The sequence below is a fragment of the Protopterus annectens genome, chromosome 2.part2, assembly GCF_019279795.1.
Source record: "Protopterus annectens isolate FY-2018-M chromosome 2.part2, PAN1.0, whole genome shotgun sequence".
Classification (NCBI taxonomy): Eukaryota; Metazoa; Chordata; order Ceratodontiformes; family Protopteridae; genus Protopterus; species Protopterus annectens.
Genome location: NC_056730.1, coordinates 137,379,895 through 137,392,144, shown reverse-complemented (window position 1 = coordinate 137,392,144; position 12,250 = coordinate 137,379,895). Strand labels below are relative to the sequence as shown.

Genomic DNA, 12,250 nt, shown 5'->3' with positions numbered 1-12,250 from the left:
CAGGATTCCTCAGGTGGCCTGTTGAATGTCTGTTAGGGCATGCAGGGTTGCATCCTCCCTTTGTGGAAACCCACCTTCCCCTCCCTGAAAACCTAAGGATTTCTTGGTGGTTTCCAGCTAGATTCTCATTTCCCTGTGTCGTGGTGGCCTATGAACAGCTTCTCTGGTCGTCTTCTTTGGTCCTGTGGGGAGGGTAGAGAACTCAGGGTTGGTTTAGCATTGGGCTTGTGAAGTTCTGGATCCCCATATGCTAATCCATTTTGCCTCACAGTGGGTTACAATCACCTTCTTTTCTACTAGGTCATTGAATCAAGGGGAGAAGGTGCTTTTATTGTCCTGTCCTTCTCTGGGTTGGCATTCCCTAGCTGAGTCTGCATATTTTTATGAGTCTCTGAGAAATGTCACATTTCCTACTAGCCTGTTTGTTAGTGATTGATGTAGTTGCTCTTGCCCATGGGCTCTGTGTGACTTTTATTGGGCTTGGTCAGGGTGGTCTGTATACCCTTTGTGTGCCAGATTAAACTCCTTTCTCCTAGAGTTAGGCAGATTCTAGCCTGTTTTTTTTTCTTGCTGAGTCAGAATTTTTTGATTAGTCAGAAGCTGAGGCACACAGCCTTCTGCTTGAGTCCAAGCATTAGCAGTTCTACACATGGATGGAGTGGGGCTTTATGCCACTATGTTTGGCTTCTGAAAACATCCAGGTGATTCAGGATGCTAGCTGCTAGATCGCATGATGAAAGGCCTAACTTTAGCTGGCTTGCTGCTCTCGTTTCTTGGGTCTGCTGCTCCCAATCCCCATGTAGAAATCTTTTCATTCAGAGGATTTGAACTCCTTGTCTAACAGGGTATTCTGCCCACCATTAGGTCCTTGGTGCATTGGCATTGGAATTTATCATAAAGTATTTCCCTTCCCCATCTCCTCTGATAGTCCTAGTTTTCCTGCACAGCAAGGGGATATATGTCCCCTGTATACATGGGGATCCCTCATCTTTTCCAGTTTTCCTGAAAAGGTGGTCACCATTTTGACAGGACTGTTTTTTTGGTTCCTTGTATGCATGAACAGGGGTGAGGAATTGATGTATACTTCTATCTCCCTGCCTGACTGTCTGTATTATGGTTCTCTTTTTTTTGGAGGGGGAGGATTCCTCCACAGTGTCTGTGTCCTACATGGGATGGGATGGTTGTTTTCCAGTGCTCCTGACTGTGGGGTCCGTAGTTGCATTTTGTTTTTACTTTCAAGGCTGTTGGGTTCTCTACATCCTTGGGTATTTTGCCTTGTCTATCTGGCTGTTGTCCTGTCTGCTGGTCTTTTGGAGTAACTGCCTCCAGTGCTTGACTTTTCTGCCTTTGGCAGGCCTTGGTGCTGTGGCCCCTTTGGAGCATGAAGCTCCCTTTCCAGGCTTGTTCGTTGTCTGCACCCATGCAGTAGGCATTTCTGGCTAGGAATTTTCCAGTGCTTAATCTTCTGTCTGGTTGTAGTGTAGTCCTTCAGTCCTGTTACGTGATAGTTATATTGCTTAGGATTCATCCCAGACATAGAATACCTTTACAAAGATCCTCTTCATACAAAGCTGCTATGATAAAAACAAATTTATTGCATGTAACTTTAAGGATTCTCCGTGATGGGTCATGGATACTCTCTCTCCATCTCCTCCTGGGTGGATAGTCCCTCCTGCTAGCACTGACTGCTAGATTTTCCTTTAAGGTGGACAGTCATAAAGTTGTATATCTGTTGTTAGCAGTGGAGATGTCAAATCTTCACTGTTTTTCTTAGTTTGTAGAAGGGTACTGATTTTTGGCAAATGGTGTACTTACCACCACTGCAAACACATGTACTAAGCACATGATGTTATGGTGTGTCATCACAGGCATGTAGCTTTCACTTATTGTATAAACTTCAGAAAAATGTGATGTTTGCTAATTAGAGGAGAGGATGAACCCAAGCATAGGACCCATGCAGGAGAGTCCTCTCAGTAAATCAACTGCAATAGTAAGAATATAGATGTTACTCACAGTGAGTGCCTTAAAGAAATATATTCTTTAGCTATTCATAAATGGAACATACCATTTTTATATGCATATCAGATTTGCTGGTTCTGTTCTTAATTTCAGGAAGTAATATATAATTTTAATGTTGTCTGTATTCTAGTTTCAGAAATCCTATCCTGACATTTACAAGAAACGGTTTCCTACACCGGAGAGTGAAGCAGTTTTATTCCCAGAAAAACCTAAGTTCAGACAGCAACTAATGTTTTTTGCATTGAAGAAACCTTTTCAGCCATTTCAGAGAACTAGAAGTTTCAGGATGTGACATTTCTGAAAGTGGGAACAATCTGCATTTGCATCCTTTGATTCATGACAGAGCTGCAATATGCAATTTTAAGGCCATGTTTTACTGGCACAGTTTTGACTACTGAAACTGGTATCTTGGAATTCATCTCTCTTACCTAGAACTTTTGGGACAATACTTTGCCAGTGTTTTAACATTCCTGTAATTATTGTTGCATTTATTTAAATGGTTTTACATGCAAGTATTTGACTACTGAATGAGAAGGATTCCTAGATACTGCATTAATAAATGTTAATAAAAATACTATTTATAATCGATGCTTAAAGGGTATGATGCCCATTTTATCTTGTTAAGAGTTTTATTAAAATGTATGGATACAGGTCAGCCTAGATATCTGACTTTTATTGAGAGGGTTGACAAAATGATTAAGGTATTTATCTCACAAATTCAGGGTACAGGGTTTGATTTTCATATTTGAGGGGAATTGGCTAGGGTTAAAATGGAACCACAAGGGCAGCTAGCCTAGCAATTACCTATGAAAAAAACTGTTGAGTGACTGGCTTGTCATTCAATTTGAATTTGAAAACAGTCATTCCTCCTGTACCCTGCCCCCCAACGCATGTGCATGCACACACACATGCGCACCTCGGACATACACACGCACACACACATTACATACATTCTGCATCAGGTTGTTTGTTTTCAAATAAAGGCACATTGCAGTTTATTACATTTTACTTCTCCAAAGTGGACATATGTCTGGTAAGCCAAGGATTTTATTTGGTTTATTTTCTAAAGCTTTAATCTAATTTTTGTTTTTAATTATTTTAATTGTGTAATGTAATATTTCAGAGCAGATTGTTGTGGACATTCTGTCAGACTGTGTGCTTTATGTAAATGGCTTTATGACAGTGCATTTTAGCTCTTTAGTGGATACACTTTAATCACAATCTCTGTGAGGGAGCTATTTCTCTTTAGTTAAGCTGTACCATTTTGCAGAATCATGCATTACCTTGAGGATGTCTAGGAATATTTAAGAAAGTGATTCCCCTTCATCATACAAGCATGAAGTACAGATTTTTGCCTGCGAAAAGGATCGCAATTCTTTTGAGTATAATATTTCCATTTTTTCCTAAGATGACTCCCTAAGCTTAGTGCAGTTCTTTCACTTTTTCGTTTATTACTCATATTTTCTGTTACTGTTACACAATTTTGAAATGAAATACCTTGATGGCTCCATATTATAGGGGAAAGGAGTCCTATCTATGGCCCAGGTGACTGAGGTTTGATTAGTAGCCCTAGCACTGAAGGTGGAGGTGATGACTGGAGAGAGAGAGGAATGAAGAGGCTTTGCCCTTCGCCCTTCCCTCTCTGGAGGGATGGGGATTTCTTGCTGGGGTGGGATGCAGCTCCTGTGTTTCACAGTCTATGGATGGCTCAGCAGAGATCATGCCAGCATGTGAGAGGGTCAGGTACTGACAAGAAGGAGATGCACATCTGCAGAGACAGAGCCTGACCTCATAGTTGCCCATTGCACACATCTTGAGAATGGAACCACAGATAGGTATTTCTTCACAGAGATGGGATATTTATCTCATAGCCTGAAACCTAATGATGAGCCTGGGGAACAAAGTGGCCAGTTGGGTGAACATGTAAGTGAAGTTGGTGTTTAGCAGGAGGCAAAGAAAACAAAAAAATCTGAAATGCCCCTTTTCCATCTTTAAGCTTACCAGACTTAAGTAAAGTACGTAGCAGCCGTTTTATAAGGTCAGAGTTTAACCAAAAAAAAAAAAAAAGCATACCGTTAAATTCCAGTTTGATAACCCAAAAAATATCTGTAAGGTCAAATAAGTTTTCTTTGCCTCCAGCTGATGCCTGGTGGAAATTTTGAAGGTATTAATGATATGGAAAATAAAAAGCTTATGGAGTCGCACTTATACTTTCAGACAAAAGTAAGGACACTGAGTTAGCAGTAGTTGTACAGGGATTGAAACAAGGCACAAGTATGTATGATTTAAGTATGTGGTAAAGCTGTCCTAAAGATAAGGAAAAGACCCAGACCTATGAGTTGCATACTTTGATTTTGTTGTAGAGCCTGTGTTTCTTATAGTGGATTTTACTGCTGAATTTGTACAATGATATAATCAGGTTTACTATCACATATTCGATTGTCATTTAGACGATTGAATATGTGCGAAAATCATTTTCTCGAACTGAGAAGTTCGATCACCACAATGTCGAAGCTGACATGAATGAACAGCCGCTATTGTCAGCTTCAACATTACTGTGCAGATCGCACTGTAGTGAGGATCGAGAAATGTACCCTTGCCCTCACTGTAGTGCGATCTCGGAGTTTGTATATATAAGTAGGGGAGGGTGTGGGGGGCTTGCCCCCCCTGCAAATGTTATTGTTAGTTGTGGGCAGATGTGAGCATTTCAGCAATGTCGATATTCGACTTTGCTGAAATGCTCCGTTCGATATTTCGGTTTCTCTGTGTTTTGATTTCTGACAATATTTGTTGGAAATCGTTGCGTTCGTTTAAATGACATTCGCAAATATGATAGTAACCCATATAATCAATGCAGATTTTTGACATGACTGTTCCAGATGTTTGACTGAACTTTGTTACTAATAACTGTGGGCCTCCAGGAGAGGCCGATAGATCTAACTGCATGTTTGGATCTGACTTTTGCCTCTATGATATCTGTTCTAAAGCATATTTTTGGTGATAAAATAAGAGGTGTAGCAACAGGGAGGATTCATGTAAAGCATAATGCTGCTTTCTTCACTTCCAGAAAGACCTCTCTGAAAAGTCTCACCAGTCTGAAAATTCATGCTTACAGGGAAAAAAAACTAGCAGTGTCCCTGTTGAAGTACCATGTTCTCCAAAAGAATATAGTAGTGGAAAGATCTGTTACAGTATCACACAACAGAAAGGTGGGTAAAAATGAAAGTAGGACTCTCAAGGTTGCTTCTCGTCTGAAGACATCACTTTATTTGTACATACTACTTTACAGGCAGATGAACAGTGCTTGGATAATGTGTTAAAGGCTGTAACAACATGCACTTATTTCAGTTGTTCAGAGAGAGGACATTCTTTGAGATATGTCCGCACTCAGGGGTAGAGCCATCAGTGAGAGATGGATCACCACTAGTGGCACAGTCTAGAACACTGCCTTGCTAAACAAGTTTTACTTGTTTCCAAAGACTTAACAGCTACGCTTCAATTGCATCTAATGAAAGATAACAAATCTCCTCAAAAACTCTTAAACATAAGTGCAGCAAACTGTGGTCAAAAAGCAAAATGAAGGTCACTAAAACAATGTGCCTTAATCTATCAGCTTCTGCACTACATTTATTTTTCTTTATCATAAAACTAATTTTATTGCCTAGACACTGACCCCGCCTGCCAGCAAATTACATTCCTAGCTTAAACCATTATAAACTGATATAACAAATTATAAGAATTGCTGGGTACGTTGACCTATTAATAAATACAAAGAGAGAGTCTCAACTTTCTGGAACCGATTCTGCAGCACTTTCATGTACCTTCGTCAGATCTGCCTGTGAGGTTGGGTCTACATTCATCTGCTGATTCCTATAGCTAATAGTTCCAGTGTTATATTTGTTTTTTGTAATGGTTCCCCAACCACGGGAAGGGAATTTTACCTCTAGGATTTGGTTTGGAAGGCAGTATTTTTTTTTTATTTTCACTTCTAAAAAGAAGGGAAACTATGTCTTCACAAGAATTATCCAAGGAAACCTTTGCCTGGTTTAAATCACATGGTAGACCACTTTGGCAGAAGATCTGAGTGCACTGTTTGCCAGTGCATGTTTCACTGGGCATCCGAACTAAGTAAATAAAGTTAATATTGGAAACTATAAAATGGTATAATGGGATATTCATCATAAAGAATTTTGCTATGTGCTGATTCATCATGTAGGAGTTATACTTTAGGTGGGCATCCAGTCATTTTGTGGAATTTCCAGCACTTTTCGATGCTTCTTGCAAGGCTACTGTCACTGCATCACATATGTGTTTTTGCTATTATTTTTTACAAGTGCAAATTTCATCTGTAGATTTTTCTTTTAATGCAGTATTATAGAATTACAAATTTCTACATACGTATTTTGCTTGCTATAGTTGTACATGTTTCCAATATAAAGCATACATATCTCTGACACTATTTGTAATTTTCTTAGTTGCAACTATTATGTATTTAAACTATACTTTTAGAACTTTCCAGACCTCAGGTGAAAATTGGTTCTTCCATATCAGGCCATTCCTGGTAAAATATGCAAATAAGTGAGTCTGTATTGTCCCTAAGTGCTGTTAGTCTATAGGCAAATGTTTTGTTCTGTTGTAGAACCAGAGCTTCTGTACCATTCTGACTGGCAACTACTTGCAACATAACTGGCTTATTCACATCATTTAATATTGGTGCGTCTATAACTCATTTCTTGAGCATTTCTAAACTCTTGTTCATAGCTTCATTCCCAGGTGTTATATTGCTCTCATAACTTTTTTAGGTAGGTATCCACTGAGAACCCTAGCCCAATATCCTAATTGTCTTACAGCACTGTCAGTTAAGGGGCTTGTTCAGAGTCACACAGTAGGCAAATGGAGGCTGATGGAATAAACTATGGACTACAGGAAGCAGGTTGTTAATAGCTGTTAGAGTTGTTTGTTTTTAGTTTAACATTAATTTCATGCTGTGTTTCAGTAAGAACAGTATGTATTATGTATTTGTGGCTCCATTTAGATATCCAGTAGTACAAATTAACTTCCAAGTTGCGCACACTGAACAAAAGTGTGAGAACCAGAAGACAGAGAGTGAGAGAGCTAGAGTAAGGCAAAGGGTGCAAGAAATGGGAAGTGGAAAGATGGAATAAAGTAAAGAAACTGAAGGGAAAGTTTCACCATATACTGTAGTCTGTGACAGCATAACTTAACAACACCAACCTGGTTTGAGAAGGAAAGGTACCAAAAAAAAAGATGAACCTTAAACTATTAGGGAGTTTTAAGTTATTGCTAACTATATGCAGCATTCAGCAATAAAGCCTTTGCAAATAGTATTTTAACAGTTAAACAGAGTCATGGCAACCATATCAAAAACAGTACAACTTCTGAATTCAGAACTATTTTGCTCATACCCAAAATCTGTTCTGAAAGTTTAAAAACAAAATACCATATTTACATGCTTACAGGTTAGGATTTTGGCACACTACTCACTTGATAAACGTATTTCGTCATACATTCAAAAGTAGATGAACATGTCTAGTGTCACAAGATGCAGCTGCATAGATACTTATGATTTCTTTTAAAATTTTTAATTTTCTGTTCACTGAAAATGTATATGGCTAGATTAAATGATCCTGAAAATGATTAGTAGTTTGCTTAGTGTCTCTGATAATCTAAAATGCCAACCTTGCTAGAAACAGAAAAAAAATTCTAGGAAGACTACCAATGCCTTTGAGATTTTTTTGTAAATGATGTAAAGTAGAATTATGTACTCCTCTAGGTAGACACTTGTAAGAATCAGTGGGACAAGTCACACTAAAGTTTTAGTGTGAGGTACTGGGCTGTCCTAGAAAGCGAATGGATCAGAGGTATATGTAGCCATATTTTGACCATTAAATCGTTGATTCTCGTTTTTCACATTGCACAGTATTTTTTGTTGTGTTTTCACCATCTCCGTACATATCTGAAGTAAACAGTGTCAAGTTATCAAACAGTAACTGTATAATCAGTATGGATTCTGTGTAACTTTCTTCACTTGTCCAATTCTGCAGTTGTGTCATCAAAGCAGTTTTTGCCAATCTGCAAGAATGATCAGGGGGAGTTAACTTATTCAAGACTATCGTACCCCTTTTTGTACACTTCCACTTCACACCCATAGCTCCTTGTGATGTCCAGACTGTTTTTGGCTCTGACTTCATTTACTAAGTGACTTACCAAATAATGATCTGCAATATTAGAAAGTGTGAGGAGTTAACAAAACTGCCACTCAGTTTAACAGATACTTTACTGAAACCATCTTAGCATTGTCAAACAAACAACCACCCCTTCCTAATAAAACCTCCACTCCCTCTCCCAACATCACATCAGCCTTCTCCCTGCAACCTGTGCCAACCGATGCGATCAGAAAACTGCTAAAAAAAAATATAAACCCACTACACTAGCAGCAGACAACTTACCTGCCGATGAAATAGCATATCCTATATCAGTACTAATCAATAGCTGAAGAACAAGTTCCTCCCATTTGAAAAACCTCGTACATTATCCCTCTTCACAAAGGTGGCTCTTCAACTGACTTCACTGACTACCATCCTATTGCAATATTATCACCACTGTCTAAGGTCCTAGAGAGGGTCATTCATATGCAAGTCGCTGACTATCTGTATACTAACAAACTTCTAACGCACAGCATGGCTTCTGACGATTCCACAGCACATCTACTGCCCTATTGTCATTTACTAACTCTGTTAATTACCACAGGGACAAAAATAACTATGTAGCCTCTATCTTCCTTGACTTGTCAAAAGCTTTTGACATGGTTTCTCATTCCAAACTTCTACACATCCTCTCTGACCTCAATTTTTGTAAGTCTACTCAACTGGTTTCAGAATTACCTTACGAATGCCAGCAAGCTGTTTCTTGGCAACACACACTATGACCCCTTCTGCCAGTAATGATAGGGGTCCCGCAATGTTCCATCTTAGGCCCACATGTATTCTCTATATTTACAAATAACCTCCACCTGTCAGCCCCACAGTCTACACTCATCCAATATGCAGACTCAACAGTAATACAGTATGTGCTGCTTCCTCACTTCCTGAGCTTCAAAAACTAACACAAGATTCCTTTCTTGCAGTCAAGTCCTGGCTCATAAATGCTTAACTAATACTAAACCCCAGTAAAACCAAACTAATGATCTTCCATCCTACCAAAGTAGCCGCACCCACCAATATATTTACCATCACCTCATTAATTAACACTATTATATCTCCATCCCCAACACCAAACCTTTAGGAGTTGAAATTGACTGTAAGCTTAAAGTTGACAATCAAATTTCCCAAACTGTAAGAAACTTCATAAAAAAAACTTGGTACACTATATAGAAATAAACATTACTTTACTGAAAATACTAAGATTGTTATTGCCTAATCTCACCTAATCTCCACCCTGCTGTACGCAGCCCCCATACTCACTAATCTGCAAAAATCTGAGATAAAACTGGAGTCCTGCTATAATAGAAAAGCCAGATTTTCCGCTAACTTGCCAGCCAGAACCCATCATTGCCATGCACTCCAGCAACTAAACTTGTCAGAACTCCCCCAACTACTACACTACATTCAGTTAACCATGGCCTACAAAATCCTCTTTGAACCCAAAAAAAACACCTGTTCTACAAACATTAGTCCAACCTTATGCCACTAACAGAACCTTACAGTCCACTAAGAAAAGTACATAAAAATCAATGCAGCCAAAGATCAAGCAGGAGACTCCCTCTTCTCAAATTATATAGGTAAAATCTGGAATGAACTACCTGATAACATCACCACCGTTGTTTCACTAGTACAATTTAAAACAACTCTTAAAAACTCACCTGTTAAACAGATGGCTGTGTCCCTGCTCTACTCCTCACTAACATCCCCCTCTCTATCACTGCTTCTGTTTATCTAACATCTCTCTACAATATCTTCCTCTGTCTCTGAACCGATCACTTCTCTTTATCCTGTAGAACTTCTAACACCACCTACCTATGCGTACTGAAGGAATTTTCCTAGCCATACAATTTATTTGCCAACACATGTAGTTTATGGTAAAAGATTTACAATAAAGTAATGTTTATATGAAATATGAATGTCTAATGATTGTAAATATGAATGTTCACAGGAAATATGTATTGACTGCATCTTCTACACTTTAATAACTATGTAATTCAACCTGCCTTTTCCTTTGAATACCACCTGTTTATTGTCTTTGTCTGATATTATCATGTAATAGCTTTGAAAGTCCACGTTAACATTTCAACATACTCTGTATCTTGTACTTCTTGTTCTATGTGGAGCTTTTCTCCCCAGGCCTCCGCTGAAAAAAGGACATGTGTCCAGTTGGACTTTCCCGGTAAACAGATATAAAATAAAATTGTTAATCTAGGATGTCCCACATTAGAGAAATTAACCACTGTTCATCACTTATTATTCATTTGTTCATGTTCTCATAACTGAGAACTGTACATGTTATTGAGGGGTATGGTGTAATATGCCATGGTGGGAGACAAGAAAAGTCTTGTCAATGTCCATTTATATCACACTATGCCTGATATTGCTAATTGTTTGTTGGTAATTCTGAAAATAAACAATATTTCCATATGTACTCCATACTTCACAAAACAACTGATTTACAAAACTGTTGCATGACTTCAGGTGAAACCTTTGATACTGTTGAAGAAGACTTTCTTTCAGATTTGGATTGTAAGATGAGAAATATTTAGTGATGTCCTTCTATTCATCTGTTGCAGTATTCCTTACATGAGAGAGTTGCCTGCCAAGACAACCCAACGTCGGCCAGTATATCAAAGTCTTTTACTACCGTAGGATGAGCGGTACGTCTGACGTAGGCTATCGGATATAGGCTATAAAAGTGACATACGCATGCACCACCCTTAGAACTTCTTTGCCGCCAGTTGGATTATCAGTCCCAGATGTTACTCTGCTGCCAGAATTGTTTGCTTCAATAAAAATAAGTGCCCCATTGGGGAAACCTTTTGTCTTTTGCTACTGTTTTTCTCTTGGTTGAGATTAATGTCATCCAGGAAGGGAAGATTCAACACAAGGACAATCATTCCCAGCACCTTTTCTGTCTCTGGCCCCACCACGACCATATAAATTGTTCAACTTGTCAATCCTTCATAGCCGGCTTTCATCCCCCGCTATTTACTTGGAGAACCAACATCGTAAACTCTTAGCTAAAAGTGCGATGGAAGGTTCCTCGGACCCGACGACTGAGCCTACTAAGCAGAAGGCCAAAAGACCTAGGCCTGAAGCAGCAGCTGCTCCTCTCCCTTCAGACATCTTTCCTGAGGCACATGAGAGCTTGGAGACACGTTCCATTGTGGATTCAGATCTGCAGGCAGAGCCCATTTTTACAGGCCACCTTGGAACCGGACGTATGCACATCCAGAGATGTCTCACAGACATCGGCTCTCGATGTCCAGGGGAAACCTAGGCTCATTGTTTCTGAAGGCCCAAGAGGAATCACCCAGATTATGGTGAGAGAGGATGTCGAGTCGAATTTGATTGAATGTAGGCCTACGTCAGGCCCTCCCTCTTTGCATCAGATGGATACCCCTGCAAAGAAAGAATGGGAAACAAAACATTCCTCTCCCCCACCAGGCCCTCAGAAGGAGCAGCAGAATTTTGCCCAAGTCCTGTACAAAGGCCTTCATGGCTTTGAAGCCTTCCTCAGCCCAGGTGGCTTCCCCTCTTGCCTGGCTTTCTCCCCCCCCCAAGAAAGGGCCAGAGCACAAGCCACTCCAGAGGAAGACTCTTCTGATGAGTACAGTGACTCCCTTAGCTTACTCATTCCAAATCACTTCCCCTATGACTACGCTTCCCCAGAGGAAGACTCCAATGGCACAGAATCTCCTTTGGAGGAGATTTCCTTTGGTAAGACCATCTCAAACATGAGAGATCATTTTAAATGGGCAGCTCCCAAATGTCTGAGGTCCAAAAGTGATACTACGACCTTTTTTAGGTGCAGACCCCTAGTCCTTCTGCCATTCCTCCAGTTATTCCAGCCTTTTGGATGATTTTGCCTCCATGTCTTTACACCCTGGCTCTCAGCCTCTGGCCCCTAAAAGGCCAGACAGGTATTATAAAGTGCCTCAGGATTCTAATTACCTTTTCAAAGCTTCTGTGACAGACCACTCTGTGATTTCAGTAGCCTCTGA

At 39.7% G+C, this 12,250-nt stretch overlaps 1 protein-coding gene across 1 annotated transcript in view; it reads left to right on the top strand.

Moving 5' to 3' along the window:
* DEPDC1B (DEP domain containing 1B) overlaps positions 1–2,607 on the top strand; it is a 676,814-nt gene extending 674,207 nt beyond the window's left edge. The window contains exon 11 of the mRNA XM_044063811.1: positions 2,150–2,607. Within this exon, the coding sequence (XP_043919746.1) occupies positions 2,150–2,311 (162 nt within the window). The 3' untranslated portion in view covers positions 2,312–2,607. The remainder of the gene's footprint in view (positions 1–2,149) is intronic.
* The last annotated feature ends 9,643 nt before the right edge of the window (positions 2,608–12,250 follow it).